At 42.3% G+C, this 18,841-nt stretch overlaps 1 protein-coding gene across 1 annotated transcript in view; it reads right to left on the bottom strand.

The window, feature by feature from the left end:
• nalcn (sodium leak channel, non-selective) overlaps positions 1-18,841 on the bottom strand; it is a 182,781-nt gene that overhangs the window by 81,066 nt on the left and 82,874 nt on the right. The window contains exon 14 of the mRNA XM_067986611.1: positions 18,268-18,342. Within this exon, the coding sequence (XP_067842712.1) occupies positions 18,268-18,342 (75 nt within the window). The remainder of the gene's footprint in view (positions 1-18,267; positions 18,343-18,841) is intronic.

Raw genomic sequence — 18,841 nt, forward strand, 5'->3', positions numbered from 1 at the left:
CCTCGGACCTCATTAGACCGGTGGGAATTGTGCGGACGCTTCCTGCCCGCCATTTTGGGGCTTTGGGAGGTCGCCTAACGCCTGAGAGACGGCCCAGTTCAACCCCTGTGGTCCCTTAAGAGATGAAGACCGAAAAGACCGCTGCCCAAATTTCTTCAGCCCAGTGACCTCTAGCGGGGAAGACGTGGATGGATCAGGGCGGGTGCTGCTAACAGGATGTGGGACGGTATCCGTGGCCTTCTATTTGGTCGGTCGGGAGGTCTCCTCCATCACCCATATACGGGCAGGCCAGGCCCATCAGCATCTTGGTCCCGGTTTGTATAAACAAAGAGTTAGAACTTGGTTGATAACGTTCTTGGTAAGATTTCTCATGCAGAGCCCCTTTAAATACAAGTAACACACAAACCCTCAACACAAAATTGACAAAGATTTGCATAATTCCGCTCTGAGGGATGCAGCCATGCTTTTAAAAAATATCAAATACCAGAATAGAACCTCATTAAAATGTTCAGAGAATCTGTACAGCATTTGCCATCAAGTACCTTTGTGATTGACATACACCTCCCCACTTCACATTTTAAGAGCTAAGAGCCAATTTAAAACAGTTTTCAAGAACCCTCAGTATCACATTAATATACAATACAAGCTTTTTCAAACAGTAATCCAGCGACAGATTATTACAGACATTGCACAGAATTTACAGCACAGAAACAGGCCATTCGGCCCAACGGTTCTATGCTGGTGTTTATGCTCCACACGGGCCTCCTCCCTCCCTACTTCACCTCACCCTGGCAACATATCCTTCTATTCCTTTCTCCCTCATGTGTTTATCCAGCTTCCCCTTAAACGTATCTATTCTATTCGCCTCAACTACTCCTTGTGATAGCGAGTTCCACATTCTCACCACTCTCTGGGCAAAGAAGTTTCTCCTGAATTCTTTATTGGATTTATTGGTGACTGTCTTATATTTATGGCGCTTAGTTTCGGACTCCCCCACAAGTGGAAACATCTTCTCTATGTCCAAGTAGAAGAACTATATTGGAACGGAGAATTGTAGTACTTCCGATATGGTCACTTTGTGCATCGTAACAAATGATGCACGTGTGTTTGATGATTTCACTGCAGCATCGGGGAAGCGCAAAGTAGCAGCTTCTAGAGTAGATAGAGGGAAAAAAGGTGGAGGGAATAATGACTCAATCCACTCCCAGGCACTGCTCAGTGCCTGGTTGTAGAAACATGAGAGTAGGTCACCTATCTGGGCTTGGGAATAATGCATGACATGGGGAGACCTCAAGAGTGGAAACAATTCACCCCACAACTGTAATAAATAAATCATAGAATCATAGAAGTTACAACATGGAAACAGGCCCTTCGGCCCAACATGTCCATGTCGCCCAGTTTATACCACTAAGCTAGTTCCAATTGCCTGCACTTGGCCCATATCCCTCTATACCCATCTTACCCATGTAACTGTAATAAATACAAGTTTTACATGTGAGAGTTTCAGAAGGGGGAAGAGTTTAGTGGTTAGCGCAGCAATTTAGAACAGCTTAACTTGTTGCCAATATTGGGAAGAGTATCTTGCTTTCTCCACCACCCTCCTTACAATATTAGCATTGACTTTCAAGTCAGGAATTCTCAACATTCTCCCTGTAAAAATTCCAATTAAAGGCACTTTTTTAAAAACCAATCCAATCCTTTCTCTCGGGAGAAAAAAAAATGCAATATATATTTATATATATATATATATATATATATATATAAAAAATCGTAAAATAATTTTCCCGAAAGGGCGGAGGCAGCAGAATTAATAGTATCTTTCAAAAGGGAATTGGATAAATACTTGAAAAGGAAAAGTTTGCAGGGCTATGGGGAAAGAGCAGGGGAGTGAGACTAATTGGGCAGCTCTTTCAAAGAGCCAGCACAGGCACAATGGGCCGAATGGCCTCCTTCTGTGCTGTTTCATAAATGAAGTTGAACTTAAGGGCATTGTTGCTTGAATGGACTGCAATAATCTTTCTTGGTCCAATACATTTCTATGTACTTAATCCAAAATAGCACAACTGATGTTATCTAAGCCAGTTGTTGCAGACATCAAATGGTGAAGAATTTTCTGTAGTGCATGGGAATCTAAGCAGGACTGTTACTCTCTCGATGCAGCCAATGTAGGTTAAACCAAAGCCTTTATTTCCATATCAGTAGCTCTCACAGAAAGTTCTCACATAGAAAAAACATCTTGGGACTCCCACATCGCACCATTGTTGCAATTAATTAGTGATTTTAATTCTTTTTTACTTAAGCCTGTTGGCACACCAACCTGCTAATAGCGATCTCTGCAAGTTTCAGTTTCTTTTAAAAGAAGTAAAAAAAAGTGTTCCCAGAGTAGATCCAAGTAACAACCAATAATTCAAATGAATCAAAATCGTTCCTACCACACGGAGTGGTTGAGGCAAATAGCACGGATGTATTTAAAGGAAAGCTAGATAAGTATGAAAGGGTTTGATAGGGTAGGCGTAGAGAAAAGGGTGGTAGAAGTTTGGAACTCTCTTCCGCAAACGGCAATTGATACTAGCTCAATTGCTAAATTTAAATGTGAGATAGATAGCTTTTTGGCAACCAAAGGTATTAAGGGATATGGGCCAAAGGCAGGTGTATGGAGTTAGATCACAGATCAGTCATGATCTTATCAAATGGCGGAGCAGGCACGAGGGGCTGAATGGCCTACTCCTGTTCCTATGTTCCTAAGATGTCTCCACTTGTGGGGGAGACCAAAACTAGAGGTCATAAATATAAGACAGACAGTCACTAATAAATTCAATAATGAATTCAGGAGAAACCTCTTTACCCAGAGAGTGGTGATAATGTGGAACTCTCTACCACATGGGATGGTTGAGGCGAATAGCATAGATGCATTTAAAGGGAAGATAGATAAACACATGAGGGAGAGAGGAATAGAAGGATAGGCTGATAACATTAGATGAAGGAGGCTTGTGTGGAGCATAAACACCGGCGTGGACCAGTTGGGCTGAATGGCCTCTTTCTGTGCTGTAAGTTCTATTTAATTTTTAACGATAACCCTTTTGAACTGATGAAACGTGGTTAATAAAAATACAACACTAAAATACTTCATGGGATTAGACTGTAGTACGTGGACATACTGGGCAATTTTATTCCCAGTTTCCCAGAGGTAAGTTTCTTTCCCGGTTCAGTGAGTTAACAATCAAAGTACCTGATGTTCTGCTGTTGCCATTTACACCTCCTCTGGACCCATCTTTTGTTTCTTTACTTGTCCCATTACCATCTCCTTTTGCCTTGCACCATCATCCCTTTTGTCATTTAATCACTCCTGCCCTCCACCCTATCACAGACCTTCCCTTTTGTTCTTTTCCCCGGCTCTGTACTTACTTATAAACGGTTATATCTCTAACATCTTCCAGTTCTGATAAAAGGTCATCGACCTGAAACGTTAACTCTGTTTCTCTCTCCACAGATACTGCCTGACCTGCTGAGTGTTTCTAGCATTTTCTGTTTTTATTTCAGATTTCCAGCACTGATGGTATTTTGCTTTTGTTGAAGTAGCTGGGTAACCTTTGCTCAATGAGGGACAAATCTGAAGATCTTTACTTGTCTGAGCCTCAGCCATTTCACAGTCACAAAAGGTTGCATCTGTAAAGAGATTAACCCCTGACCTGATCTCTCACCAAATAAGTCAGTGAAGCCCAAGAACAATCCCAGGTCAAGGATTGTGGCAAACGCAAGTGTTAGTGTATGCTGTGGCTCATGGCTGTGCATGGACTCCTGTCTGACATGGTGAGTCAAATGCTCTCCGAAATACCATAGCACAACATTATTGCTATCAAATCTGAGTGAAGTAATACATTCAAAGGCTCTGGCTGATCAGGAGCAACAGGAACATAGGAACAGGAGTGGGCCATTCGGCCCCTCGAGCCTGTTCCGCCATTCAATTAGGAATAGTAGTAGGCCATTCAGCCCCTCAAGCCTGTTCCGCCATTCAATTAGGAACACAGGAACAGGAGTAGGCCATTCAGCCCCTCGAGCCTGTTCCGCCATTCAATTAGGAATAGTAGTAGGCCATTCAGCCCCTCAAGCCTGTTCCGCCATTCAATTAGGAACACAGGAACAGGAGTAGGCCATTCAGCCCCTCAAGCCTGTTCTGCCATTCAATTAGGAACACAGGAATAGTAGTAGGCCATTCAGCCCCTCGAGCCTGTTCCGCCATTCAATGAGATCATGGCTGATCTGTATCTCAACTCCATCTACCCACCTTGGTTCCCTAACCCTTAATACCCTTGCCTAACAAAGATCTATCAATCTCAGTTTTGAAATTTTCAATTGACCCCCAGCCTCAGCAGCTTTTTGCGGCGGGGGGGGGGGGGAAAGAGAGTTGCTGCTTCAAACTCTTCAAAAACATGGCATGTCTGGTTTACATGAGTCAGCCTGACCGAAAGCAAAGCAGGTCTGGTTTTGTGGCACCGTGAATGAACAATAACAGAAAGTGATGGAGAGAAGTCATCCTACTGCTTCAAGTTCTGCAGAAAGAGTTCAATTTTGGCCATGGTAGAAGAAAGGAAATTATATTAAAGAAAATACTGAATAGGAACAGTCGGGAAGCAGCTTAAAAACTAAAGAAAATGAAAAAAAGACATCATAAGGAAAAATGAGAGTAAAAGTAAATGGGTAAAATTACATAACTTTGAAATATGTTACTAATACATTTTATTCCTTTCTGGCTGTATAATTCAATTTTAAATTACAGTGTGACGTCATCTTTTGCCATGCCTGTAATGCCTGGGATTGTTAAATCTTTGTTATAAAGCAATTTTCAGAGGCAGCCACAGTGAGCTTCTAAGGGAGCACTGCAATCAAGAAAAGTACAAACATTCTTTTACTTAAATCAGACTCCGTTAGAATGTCTTCCATTTTAGAAACTATAAGAGGGAGATTGATTGATGAAATAGTTTATTTCATTTAGCATTGGAGAAAGTACAAAACTGCACATTGAAACTTGCAAGTGATCCCAGCTAGAAATATTTAAATTATAAAAGCAAATGAAATAGATTGTCAATCTGGGACTAGATGTAGGATTGAGATTACATCGTGGCTGCCCTGACTTTCTAATTTAACAAAAAACGGTTAAATTCAGTGAAAATCTTACTTTCATATCAAATACCGAAGATGTTTCTTTAAAGAGAGACACTATTAAAAAAAACAGTTGAGACACTTTTTGGTCTTACTGATTGTTTTATTTTAATCTAATGTTAACAATTATGTCACATCCCTTGATACCATTCTCTCAGTTTTAATGATTTTGGGACACGAGTTGCCAACTGAAAGATCAAAGGAACATTCGAGATATAGACCCCACCATCAGTACATGAAATAAATTGATGGGAAACTTGCTGTGGTTTACCCGACAGCACTATATATATATATATATATAAATATATATACACACTCTTATCATCCACAAACCTTCAATGAGTCTTCCAATAGGCTCGAGGGGCTGTATGGCCAGCTCCCGCTCCTATTTCTTATGTTCCTTTCCTTCAAAGCTATGACAAGTTCAAAGAGACTAGTGCCACACTTTCTCCCTGCAGCAATTCAGCTGGGGCTGTAGCACAGCATCATACAGCACAGAAGGAGGCCATTCGGCCCACTGCGACTGTGCTGGCTCTTTGAAAGAGCTATCCAATTAGTCTCTCCCCCCCACTCTTTCCCAGTAGCCCTGCAAATTTCTCCTTTTCAAGTATTTATCCACTTCACCTTTTGAGAGTTATTATTGAATCTGCTTCCACCGCTCTTTCAGGCAGCGCATTCCAGACCATAACAACTCGCTGCCTAAAAAACATTTCTCCTCATCTCCCCTCCTGGTTCTGCGCTTACAAAAAAAAAATCAATTATGCTTACAATTATCTTATCCTTTAATATTTTTAAAAGCCTGTATTGTCAAGAATTTCTGGCTTCCAAGCCAGAAACTCCTGTTCAACAAGTCAAGATACTAACGAGATAGTCATGTTTCTGGCACTCGGTTAACTTGATGCTGCTATAAACAAACCTCCAAACTGTTTGCAAAAAAAAATGTTGAGATGTTTCACATTTTGAAAAGAGATTTTACCAGAAAAATTAAACAAGAGCTTCTGTTCACTGCCCAGAAACTTCATTTTGCAAAGATTCCCCAAGGCTTGAACTTAAATGTAACACTGATGCCATTACCATAGTAACAGATTAGGCGATGATTAATTGATGGTTGAGTGGTCAGGGAATGTTAGCATAGTTGTTTTCAGCACCTGGAAACTTAAATCTGTGGAGGCCAGAAACGTCTAACCCTTCCAGCACATTTGAGGACGATTCTCAGTTCAACATTAAATTACTTTATAAAAAAGACAAAAAAAATCATTTACAAAAATGACAAATCATTGCACGGTTGCACACTTTAATAGTTCGTGTTATATGAGCTTTTAATATACTGTAATATGATGATATAAAGATTTAGTAAATTATTTACTTTTAGTCATCTTTACTTTAAAAGTATAATTTCATGAAAGCTTTGGCTGCCAGGAAATTAGATTCACATAGGACCAATGTATAGCCTAATTGGCAGGCCCAGTTATCCAAGCCAGCCTAAATGACAAGCCATGCAGGACCAGAAAGGGATGTTTACTATGGTAATGAGAAGCAAACAAATCTGCTTTGTTTTGTTTGTTCTGCAAATGGAGATAATTTCATGACAATGAATTAATTCTGACTTGCAATTAAATTGAATTCCGAAAATTGGTTATATATATAATAAAATAGAAAAAAAAAATCAGCAAATACAGGCAATTCCTTGTTTTCCCTGCAGATGTTACCAAAGGGGAAGATTTCCTCTCTTTCCCTTCTTTGGAGATCATAAATATAAGATAGTCGGTAATAAATCCAATAAGGAATTCAGGAGAAACTTCCTTTCCCCAGAGAGTGGTGAGAATGTGGAACTCGCTCCCACAAGGAGTAGTTGAGGCGAATAGCATGGATGCATTTAAGGGGAAGCTGGATAAACACATGAGGGAGAAAGGAACGGAAGGATAGGCTGATGGGGTGAGATGGAGAGAGGTGGGAGGAGGCTCGCGTGGAGCATGAACACCGGCATGGCCTGTTTCTGTGCTGCACATTCTATGTAATAAATGCACGGATGAAAAAAAAAAACACATTTTTTAGGATTTTAACACAAATAGCAAAAACAGGACATCGTGCCCCAAAATGATCTGAAATATCCAGTTTTGATAAAGTTTCCTAATTTTGTACCATAGCAAAAATACAAGAGATGCTGCTGAGTACATATTAAAGTTTACAATTAAGCCTAAATTTCATGAGTCTGCGCCAATAGTCTGGCACCTTCTCCAGTAAAACAAATCGCTTAAAAGTGAACGTTAAAAGCCTTTATCTTAAGAAGTTCCAGTGATAAATCTAATATATCAATAGCTTACATCTGTGTGTACTTTCTGTGTACAAAACCTTATTTCCTGTTGTCATGTTTTTGTCACACTTTTGTGTCAGCCGTGGCTCACACTCTCGCCTCCGAGTCAGAAGGTTGTGGGTTCAAGTCCCCACTCCAGAGACTTGAGCACAAAATCTAGGCTGACACTCCCAGTGCAGTACTGAGGGAGTGCTACACCGTTGGAGGGGCCGTCGTTCGGATGAGACTTTAAACCGAGGCCCCGTCTGCCCTCTCAGGTGGACGTAAAAGTTCCCATGGCCACTATTTCGAAGAGGAGCAGGGGAGTTCTCCCCGGTGTCCTGGGCAATATTTATCCCTCAACCAACATCACTGAAACACATTATCTGGTTATTATCATTTTGTTGTTTGTGGGATCTCGCTGTGCGCAAATTGGCTGCTGCGTTTCCTACATTACAACAGCGACTACACTTCAAAAATACTTCATTGGCTGTAAAGCGCTTTGGGACATCCTGAGGTCATGAAAGGCGCTGTAGAAATGCAAGTCTTTCTTTATTATAAATTCCTTTGTCCACATTTATAATGGGAGTGAGCTATATAAACACTGTAATTATAGTCCTGCCAGTGGCGGGGCTGTAACACCCCAACTTTTTATCTCCCAGCTCTTTAAACTGTACAGCAGGGAAATTCCAACCAACTCAACTCCTCTGCTACTCAAATTGCTGTAAGTTTTGCTGTTAAACTATAAATAATAATATAAAATCAAAGCATTATATGAAATAAAGACAGAATATATGACTTTAAAAAAGGCACATCTGTGCCGCTGGTCCTATTATCTATTACCCTCGAACCCAGTTTCACCTGAAAACTACACCTGATCTGGACTCCACGCTGCAAAACCACGGGAAATCTTACATAGAATTTACAGCACAGAAACAGGCCATTCGGCCCAACTGGTCTATGCCGGTGTTCATGCTCCACTCAAGCTTCCTCCCTCCCTACTTCATCTCACCCTATCAGCATATCCTTCTATTCCTTTCTCCCTCATGTACTTATCTAGCTTCCCCTTAAATGCATCCATGCTATTCACCTCAGCTACTCCTCGTTCCACATTCTCCCCACTCTCTGGGTAAAGAAGTTTCTTTGTGACAAAAATCACAGATAAGAACAAAAAAGCAACTTTGTTTTTTTAATTTGAGAAACTTCAGTGAAGGGCCAATGCCCAGAGTACAGACACCACTTAATCTGAAAAGAATAGGAGAACAAATGAGAACATTCTAGAAGTAATACTTTATATATAAAATGCAATGACAAACTCTGCATTCTGTATCAGAACTCAAAGAAAATTCCATGAGATTTTATGCTGTTAAAAACAGGTATGTTTTATTAGTGCTAGATCAAATACTTGTTTAAGTATTTATCTTGAAATAAGGCTGGAGTCAAATCCAAATACACATATTGATCGGATGCAGTGCAAAGCATCCAATGGGGCTTTGCAAACAGATGATCAGAGAACTGAAATGTGAAAGGTTGGCATTTCCCAATTCTACATTTCATGTGGGCCATTCATAAAGCTATGTCTCTGTTTTCACAATTGTAAACAATTTTACAACACCAAGTTATAGTCCAGCAATTTTATTTTAAATTCACAAGCTTTCGGAGGCTTCCTCCTTCCTCAGGTGAACGATGTGGAAATCACAGACAGTGATATTGTGAGTATGAAACTCATACATACATTACAAATAAACCTCTTCCTAAATTTAAAACTTGAATGTTAGCATAACAGAATTTCCTCTTATAAAAAGAAAAAAAAAATCAGCACATTATATATAATTCTTCAAACTATACAAATATAGATCTCAGTTTTAAAAAAAAACGTTCAAACATTAATATTAATCGAAGGCAATTACAGTCTGGTATTCGAGTTTTCAAAGTTGTGAAATATTTGGACATGCGTTAGTTCTCATGTAAAAGGGTTTTGAAATAAAAGAAAGCAAAGCCCTTAAAACTGTACATTTTGTTCACCTTGGTAGATATTACATAGAATTTCCAGCTATTCGGCCCAACTGGTCTATGCTCATGTGTTTATGCTCCACACGAGTCTCTTCCCACCTTACTTCATCTAATATAAACATTAACATTTTTTTAAAAAAGTGCAGCAGTTAAAACTTACAAGATATTCAATGCAATCTGGTTGCAAAAGCCAATAGTTTTAATCAGTTGTTAGTAGCACGTTGTTAAGTGATTTGGATTTACACATCATAAGACGCTAATCTCGAGGCACTGCTACAAAGCATTTCTTTTCTGGAAGACTGATGAAGTAGGGTTTTAATTAATTTGGCTCCAGCTGGACTTTATTTGCCTTCACGCACCAAAAGGAGACTCAGAAGTGTACATTAACCCCAGTCATTTGCCATCAGTGCACATCATTAATCAAATAAATTAGTTCTGAAATACTTGATCGTAAAATGATGTGACTATTTAGACAGTACTTCATTAAAATAGCAAAGCGTCAATTATATTAAAATATGGCATGCAAATTATAAATCATAATACTTCTTGAATAAGTGACTTGTTCACTTTTAGGTGTAGTATTCATCATCGCTCAGATAATGTTGTCTTTCGCCTATCACAGATAAGGTCAGCCTACCAAAGGTGGGAAAATTACGAGGGACACTCATTGCTTTAAGGCTTTTCGAACCATATCACTTGCTTCTTCCCTTAAACTATCACCCCAACAAACATAGCAAACTTTCTCTTTTCTAACCAGTAAAGCGAAGATACACACGAAGTTCCATTCTCTCATTTCTGCTCGCTGACTTACATTGGCTCCCGGTCCGGCAACGCCACAAGTGTAAAATTCTCATCCTCGTTTTCAAATCCCTCCGTGGCCTCGCCTCTCCCTATCTCTGTAACCCCCTCCAGCCCGACAACCCTCCGAGATCTCTGCGCTCCTCCAATTCTGACCTCTTGCGCATCCCCCGATTTCCTGCACTCCACCATCGGCGGCCGTGCCTTCAGGTGCCTGGGCCCTAAGCTCTGGAATTCCCTCCCTAAACCTCTCCGCCTCTCTCTCCTCCTTTAAGACGCTCCTTAAAACATGCTTCTTTGACCAATCTATTGGTCACCTGTCCCAATATCTCTTGATGCGGCTCGGTGTCAAATTCTGTCTGATAACACTCCCTGTGAAGCGCCTTGAGACGTTTCGTTACGTTAAAGGTGCTATATAAATGCAAGTTGTTGTAGTTGATAGTAGAGGATTAAGCAAAGCAGACCCATAAATAATTTGTTAACCAGTCCATATGACTTGTGATCCACAGTAAGGTTAAAACAATATATGCTCTCCAAGTCCTACAACGTAGGTTAGCCGTGGCTCAGTGGGTTAGTGCTCTTGCCTTGGAATCAGAAGGTTGTGAGTTCGAGTCCCACTCCAGAGACTCGAGCACATAATCCAGGCTGACACTCCCAGTGCAGTACTGAAGGAGTGCTGCACTGTCGGAGGTGCCGTCTTTCTTATAAGATGTTAAACCGAGGTCCCATCAGCTCTTTCAGGTGAACATAAAAGATCTCATGGCAATATTCGAAGAAGAGCAGGGGAGTTCTCCCTGGTGTCCTGGCCAATATTTATCCCTCAACCGATATCACTGAAACAGACTATCATCTAGTCATTATCTCATTGCTGTTTGTGGGATCTTGCTGTGCGCAAATTGGCTGCCGCATTTCCTACATTGCATCAGTGACTACACTTCAAAAGTACTTCATTGGCTGTAAAGTGCTTTGGGACGTCCTGAGGTTGTGAAAGGCGCTATATAAATGCAAGTTCTTTCTTTTCTCATAACCATTAACACAAAATTCCAACAGAAGAACTTGGGAAAACCCCACAGAAAGATAGAAACATAGAAAATAGGAGCAAGAATAGGCCATTCGGCCCTTCGGGCCTGCTCCGCCATTCAAAATGATCATGGCTGATCGTCTAACTCAGTACCCTGTTCCCGCTTTTTCCCCATATCCCTTGATCCCTTTAGCATTAAGAAATATATCTATCTCCTTCTTGAATATATCTAATGAATTGGCCTCCACTGCCTTCTGTGGTAGAGAATTCTACAGGTTCACTACCCTCTGGCTGAAGAAATTTCTCCTCATCTCGGTTCTAAATGGCATACCCCGTATCCTGAGACTGTGACCCCTGGTTCTGGACTCCCCAGCCATCGTGAACATCCTCCCTGCATTTAGTCTGTCTAGTTCTGTTAGAATTTTATATGTTTTGATGAGATCACCTCTCATTCTTCTAAACTCTAGTGAACATAGGCCTGGTCGACCCAATCTCTCCTCATACGTCAGTCCCACCATCCCAGGAATCAGTCTGGTAAACCTCCGTTGCACTCCCTCCATGGCAAGGACATCCTTCCTCAGATAAGGAGACCAAAACTGCACACAATACTCCAGGTGTGGTCTCACCGAGGCCCTGTATAACTGCAGTAAGACATCCCTGCTCCTGTACTCAAATCCTCTTGCAATGAAGGCCAACATACCATTCGCCTTCCTAACTGCTTGCTGCACCTGAATGCTCGCTTTCAGCGACTGGTGCACAAGGACACCCAGGAATCGTTGCACCTCCCCTTTTCCCAATCTATCACCATTCACGATGCGAGAGGTCAGAAGCTTAGAATTATAGTACAAGGCGGAAAATTTCATGCACTTCACCAGGAAGTAAGAAATCTATCTTTTTCAACCAATATCATCCTTGGGTAACACTCCAACAACAACAAAAGTTTGCATTTATATAGCGCCTTTAATGTAGCAAAATGTCCCAAGGTGCTTCACAGGAGCATTATAAGATTTGACACCGAGCCACATAAGGAGATATTAGGGACAGGTGACCAAAAGCTCGGTCAAAGAGGTAGGTTTTAAGGAGCGTCTTAAAGGAGGAGAGAGAGGCGGAGAGGTTTAGGGAGGGAATTCCAGAGTTTAGGGCCTGGGCAGCTGAAGGCACGGCCGCCAATGATGGAGCGATGAAAGAATAAGTTTCCAGCTGGCGATACGCTTTCTGTGTTTAGGTCCCATTGCGGAGGGGAGTACGCCTCGGCCAATTGGGCTCGTCTCTTTTTGCAGCCAAATCCACAGAATGAGGCTTGATGAAAGTCTGCTGATTGCTTCACAGCTGCCTCCCAACGCAATATGTTCGCAACTGTCCCACAAAATAGCTATTTCACTTTGTCAGGGTGCCATCTGCCAGCTGGTGCCAGTAATGGCAGAGAGTCTACTAACTAATGAGTCAGTCTTTGCTTGGTGGCAAGTTTATCCTCTCGTGGGATAAAACCACAGTTGAGAAGATTTCTCCTCCACCTCCACCTTGTCCTTCCTGTCTCACTCAACAGTATCAGCCGTGGCTCAGTGGGTATCACTCTCGCCTCAGTCAGTAGGTTGCATATAATCGAGGCCAACACACCCGGTTCCAGTACTGAGGGAGCGCTGCACCGTCAGAGGTGCCGTCATTCAGATGAGACGTTAAACCGAGGCCCCCGTCTGCCCTCTCAGGTGGACGTGAAAGATCCCACGGCCACTGTTTCGAAGAAGAGCAGGGGGAGCTCCCCCTGATGTCCTGGGGCCGATATTTATCCCTCAACCCAACATCACTAAAAACAGATTATCTGGTCATCATCACGTTGCTGTTTGTGGGATCTTGCTGTGTGCAAATTGGCTGCCACATTACTACACTTCAAAAGTACTTCATTGGCTGTAAAGCGCTTTGGGGCGTCCTGAGCTTGTGAAAGGCGCTATATAAATGCAAGTTTTTTCTTTCTTCACAGGTATTTTTCAGCGTTTTCAGTGCTGCCCACAACGGTCCCTTAAAGGGGCCGCTGGTCAGGCTGCTCCACGACCAGCACTGGTGAACGGAGAACGCCCAGCACGCACTCCACCCGCCAGTACCTGAAAATTGCGTCGGGAGTTTTTACAACCGGCGTAAACCACGGCTCAAACATTTCAGTACGGCCGTGTCAGGTGGGCGAAATGGCTCCCGTTTGAAGGCTCACCCGGATATCGAGTTGGGCCAGCCTCTGGCAGTCAGCGGGTGGAAGGGTCTTGAAAAAAAATATTTGTCTGCCTTTCGGCTCCCCTTTTTCAGTATGGGCAGACGGAAATCGCTGCCATGCAGTCAGAGATTCCAGTCACGATGCCAATGGATGGGGAGAACTTGCTAAGTTGGGGTGGTGGGCACCATTCAAAAATATATGTGTTCCCAAACTGCAGTTTTAAAGAATAATACCAAACAAGGGACGACCGGGAGACACTGATGAGTGTATGCCTGTCTCTGTAACATTTACAATTATGTAAACAATTCAGGAAAATACGTTTCCCTTTCAAGCAAAAGTCTATCCCTCAACTACATTACACTGGTGACAGATGTGTATTGCAATTATTTTTCTACTTCAAATAACATGTGATGAGGGACTTCAGTTATGTGGAGAGACTGGAGAAGCTGGGATTGTTCTCCTTAGAGCAGAGAAGGTTAAGGGGAGATTTAACAGTGGCGTTGAAAATCATGAAGGGTTTTGACTGAGTAAATAAGGAGAAACTGTTTCCAGTGGCAGAGGGGTCGGTAACCAGAGGACACGGATTTAAGATAATTGGCAAAAGAACCAGAGGGGAGATGAGGAGAAATTTTTTTTTTTAAACGCAGCGAGTTGTTATGATCTGGAATGCGCTGCCTGAAAGGGCGGTGGAAGCAGATTCAATAATAACTTTCAAACTGGAATTGGATAAATACTTGAAGGGGAAAAATTAGCAGGGCTACGGGGAAAGAGCAGGGGGAGTGGGACTAATTGGATAGCTCTTTCAAAGAGCCGGCACAGGCACAATGGGCCGAATGGCCTCCTTCTGTGCTGCTTGATTTTATGATTCTCTGCAGCTATCCTTAGTTGATAAATGTATGTTGTTTGTAAAGACTATAAAAATAAGGATCAAGTACATTAACAGCAATTAAATCTGGCATCAACTGTCAGTTTACATGTGTGTTTATCTACTGGTCAACAATGTCTAATAAACAATCTTGTGTGTGGGTGGTTATTACCCCTGGTTTCTTGGCACTGTGGGAGCTAATAATATATTTAGACTTCCTGTCGCTGTAGCATATTCTTTTTTGAATCAGAACAACATGACAAAGTCAATTAAGATCAAACGATGAGTCATCGCATTACAATGTGAAAATAACGTACCATTGGCACTGGATTATTTTAATTTTTAAAAAACAACAAAATTGCAGTGGAGCCCAAGCAAACAGATACCAGAACTGAGAGGTTATACATATCAGGAAAGATTGAACAGGCTCGTATAATACAACGTTACCGTGATTAAAGGCACAATTTGCTCTTACAATCGCACGTACTCAGGCACTCTGATAACGAACGTTATTTTCAGCAGGACACGGTAATTAATCATTTTTACAACTTATTTTGTAGTCCTGAAGTAATGTACCACAGCTCAGTCGAGATTGTATAATTATTCCCTATAGGGTAATCTGCTCCAATTTATACAGAAACTTCTTCACTTATGGAGTGGTGAGAATGTGGAACTCGCTACCAGATGGAGTAGTTGAGGTGAATGGAATGGATGCATTTAAGGGGAAGCTAGACTAATACATGAAGGGAGAAAGGAACAGAAGGATACGTCGATAGGGTGGGATGAAGCAAATAGAATAAGGAGGTTTGTGTGGAGCATAAAACCGGCAGAGGAAAGAGAAGGCTGAGGGCTGACTAATCAGCCCAACTGGTCAATGCCGTGTTTATGCTGCACACGAGCCTCCTCCCTCCCGACCTCATCTCACCCTATCAGCAAATCCTTCGATTCCTTTCTCCCTCATGTGTTTATCGAGCTTCCCCTTAAATGCATCTATTCTATTCGCCTCAACCACTCCTTGTGGTAGCGAGTTCCACATTCTCACCGCTCTCTGGGTAAAGAAGTTTCTCCTGAATTCCCTATTGGATTTATTGGTGACTATCTTATATTTATGGATGTAAGGAATCTTACAACACCAGGTTATAGTCCAACTGTTTTATTTGAAAATCACAAGCTTTCGGAGGCTTTCTCCTTCGTCAGGTGACTCACAGTTGGACTATAACCTGGTGTTGTAAGGTTCCTTGCATTTGTTAACCCCAGTCCATCACCGGCATCTCCACATTATATTTATGGCCCCTAGTTTTGGACTCCCCCACAAATGGAAACATTTTCTCTACGTCTACCCTATCGAACGCCTTCGTAATTTTAAAGACCTCGATCAGGTCACCTTTCAGTCTTCTCTTTTCTAGAGAAAAGAGCCCCAGCCTGTTCAGCCTTTCCCGATAGTTATAACCTCTCAGTTCTGGCATCATCCTTGTAAATCTTTCTCCAGTGCTTCTATATCCTTCTTGTAATGTGGAGACCAGATCTGTGCACAATACTCTAAGTGTGGTCTAACCTCCCCTCTCCTGGATAAATAGTGAGCAGAAATAATGGGAAAAAGATGAGAAGTGGTTAAATAATCTAGTGACTAGTTGCAGTTATCAGATTGATTGGGCTGTTGAAAAACATGTTTTTCTTTGTTCTCCTTCCCTGATCCAAGCTCCACGTATGCAGAGGGTGAGTAATTTAGGATGTTCGGATTTCTACAAGAGTTGTCCACCCTTATTACTCTCAGTATCAATCACTCATCTCCTTTCTACACGCCTCATCAAATATGCCCCAGCAAAGACTTTATTAGAGATTGTCATTTTTTGCATTATCTAACATTGAAGCAAAATGAAAAAAAAGTTTTTGCTAAGTTTATTACTACATGATAGGGACTTTCTGCAGGGATGAGGGGCTTTGGTTATGTGGAGAGCCCGGAGAAGCTGGGATTGTTCTCCTTGGAGCAGAAAAGGTTAAGGGGAGATTTAATCGAGGTGTTCAAAATTATGAAGGGTTTTGATAGAGTAAATAAGGAGAAACTGTTTCCAGTGGCAGGAGGGTCGGTGACCAGAGGACACAGATTTAAGATAACTGGCAAAAGAACCGGGTGGGGAGATGAGGAGAATGCGTTTTACGCAGCGAGTTGTTATGATCTGGAATGCGCTGCCTGAAAGGGCGGTGGAAGCAGATTCAATAGTAACTTTCAAAAGGGGAATTGGATAAATTCTTGAGAAGAAAAAAATTTGCAGGGCTGTGGGGGAAAAGAGCAGGGGGAGTGGGAATAATTGGATAGCTCGTTCAAAGAGCCGGCACAGGCACGATGGGCCAAATGGCCTCATTCTGCGCTGTACGATTCTCTGAATACTTACACGGCCACCGTCAAAATATACATTTATCAGTCAATTTCAGATCAAGCTGACTAACAGTCGAGGCGTGGGTGTGGAGGAGGTTAGAATTGCAGACATGCAGCTTGAGTGAAGGACAGGGCTACGACTGCCTGTCCTCAATTACAACCTACCGCACACCCACACATACATTATTGCTGTTCAATTATACTTTCCCCCGTTTTCTGTTGAGTATTTTATGCCAAATTCAAAATCTTTTAAAAGATTCTGTCAGTGTCTCAGGCACTGGTGCGGAATGATAGCTTCATTAATGGATGTCTATAGGTTGGAAGATAAAATATTTTTAAATTTAGGGTCAGCTCAGCTCAAGTGGTGACATGCTGTGCCCGAGTCAGAAGCCCCACTTAGGCCGATACACTGGCTGCGAGGCGCTTTGGGATGTCCAGACGGCATGAAAGGCACCGAGTCCCGTTCACCCATCACCCCCGTGTTCGCTGACCTACATTGGCTCCCGTTCCGGCAACGCCTCGATTTTAAAATTCTCATCCTTGTTTTCAAATCCCTCCACGGCCCTCGCCCCCCCCTCCCTATCTCTGCAACCTCCTCCAGCCCTACAACCCCCCCCGAGATCTCTGCGTTCCTCCAATCCTGGCCTGTTGCGCGTCCCCGATTTTCATCGCTCCACCATCGGCGGCCGTGCCTTCAGCTGCCTGGGCCCTAAGCTCTGGAATTCCCTCCCTAAACCTCTCCGCCTCTCTCTCTCCTCCTTTAAGATGCTCCTTAAAACCTCTCTCTTTGACCAAGCTTTTGGTCACCTGTCCTAATATCTCTTTACGTGGCTTGGTGTCAAATTTCGTTTGATAATCGCTCCTGTGAAGCACCTTGGGACATTTTACTACGTTAAAGGCGTTATATAAGTGCAAGTTGTTGTTATATAAGTGCAAGTTGTTGTTATATAAGTGCAAGTTCTCTCCTAAATTGAAACTCTGTCCGTCTCTACAAACTGGCATCAAAGTTCTCATGGCACTATTTGAAGAAAAGCAGGGAGGTCGTCCAAGTCCTGACCAACATTCCATAGAACCACAGACATTTACAGCACAGGAGACCGTTCGGCCCATCATGTCTGTGCTAGCTATTTGCTAAAGCAGAATTTTTATACCCTTTGCAACAGTATAATTTCAAGGCCCCTTACCAATAATTTTTAAAAATACAACTGTAGGAGTTTTCGCTTAATGTTTCATCCACTCTATCCAGGATCGCGGGTTTGGAAATGACTGTGAGCCGATCACGTCAACAGGGAAGGGGGGAGTCTGACCAGATGTGTCAGGCCTCCCGCTCCCCTACCCCACACCCCCTCACCCCACCCCTCACCCTGCCGCCTACCCACACACACTCACCCACCCTTCGAGTCTATTCAAAAGAAAACTCCATAAACTTTACATAAACCTACAGCCGAAGGAATTCTTGAACGCGATCTAAACACAATGTGCGTTCACACACAAGGTGAGAAATGTTCAGGCTGGGTGAATGTGGAAGAGTCTTTACCTGTTTCAGCTTCTTCAGGTCTTCATCCAGCTCTAGATTGTCCAGAATGACGGCAACAAACAGGCTCAAAAGAATCTGTGGCGGGATTTAAAAACTCTTTTCAGACAGCAGTTTCATAATGTTAAAACAACGTCATTGTTTTGTAGCTCAGTGTATGAGGAAATATGAATACATGCCAAAAAAAAAAATCTAACACATCCCCGCATACATTTCATGACAAACCATAGAAGCACAGGAAGAGTACGTTTATTCAGCTGGTGGAAAGAATATTTAAATTTGAGCAGCCAGATGCATCATCAACTTACAGGAGAGTTTTTTTTAAAATATGGAATGCATACAGAATTCATACACCCTATATAAAAATAGAATTACATAGAATTTACAGCATAGAAACAGGCCATTCGGCCCAACTGGTCTATGCTGGTGTTTATGCTCCACACGAGCCTCCTCCCTCCCCTCTTCCTCTCACCCTATCACCATATCCTTCTATTCCTTTCTCCCTCATGTGTTTATCCAGCTTCCCCTCAATAAGAACACTGCGTCTGTGACCATAATTAGCAACTCAAGCCTGGCA

Source organism: Heptranchias perlo, chromosome 6 (genome assembly GCF_035084215.1).
Source record: "Heptranchias perlo isolate sHepPer1 chromosome 6, sHepPer1.hap1, whole genome shotgun sequence".
Taxonomy (NCBI): domain Eukaryota; kingdom Metazoa; phylum Chordata; class Chondrichthyes; order Hexanchiformes; family Hexanchidae; genus Heptranchias; species Heptranchias perlo.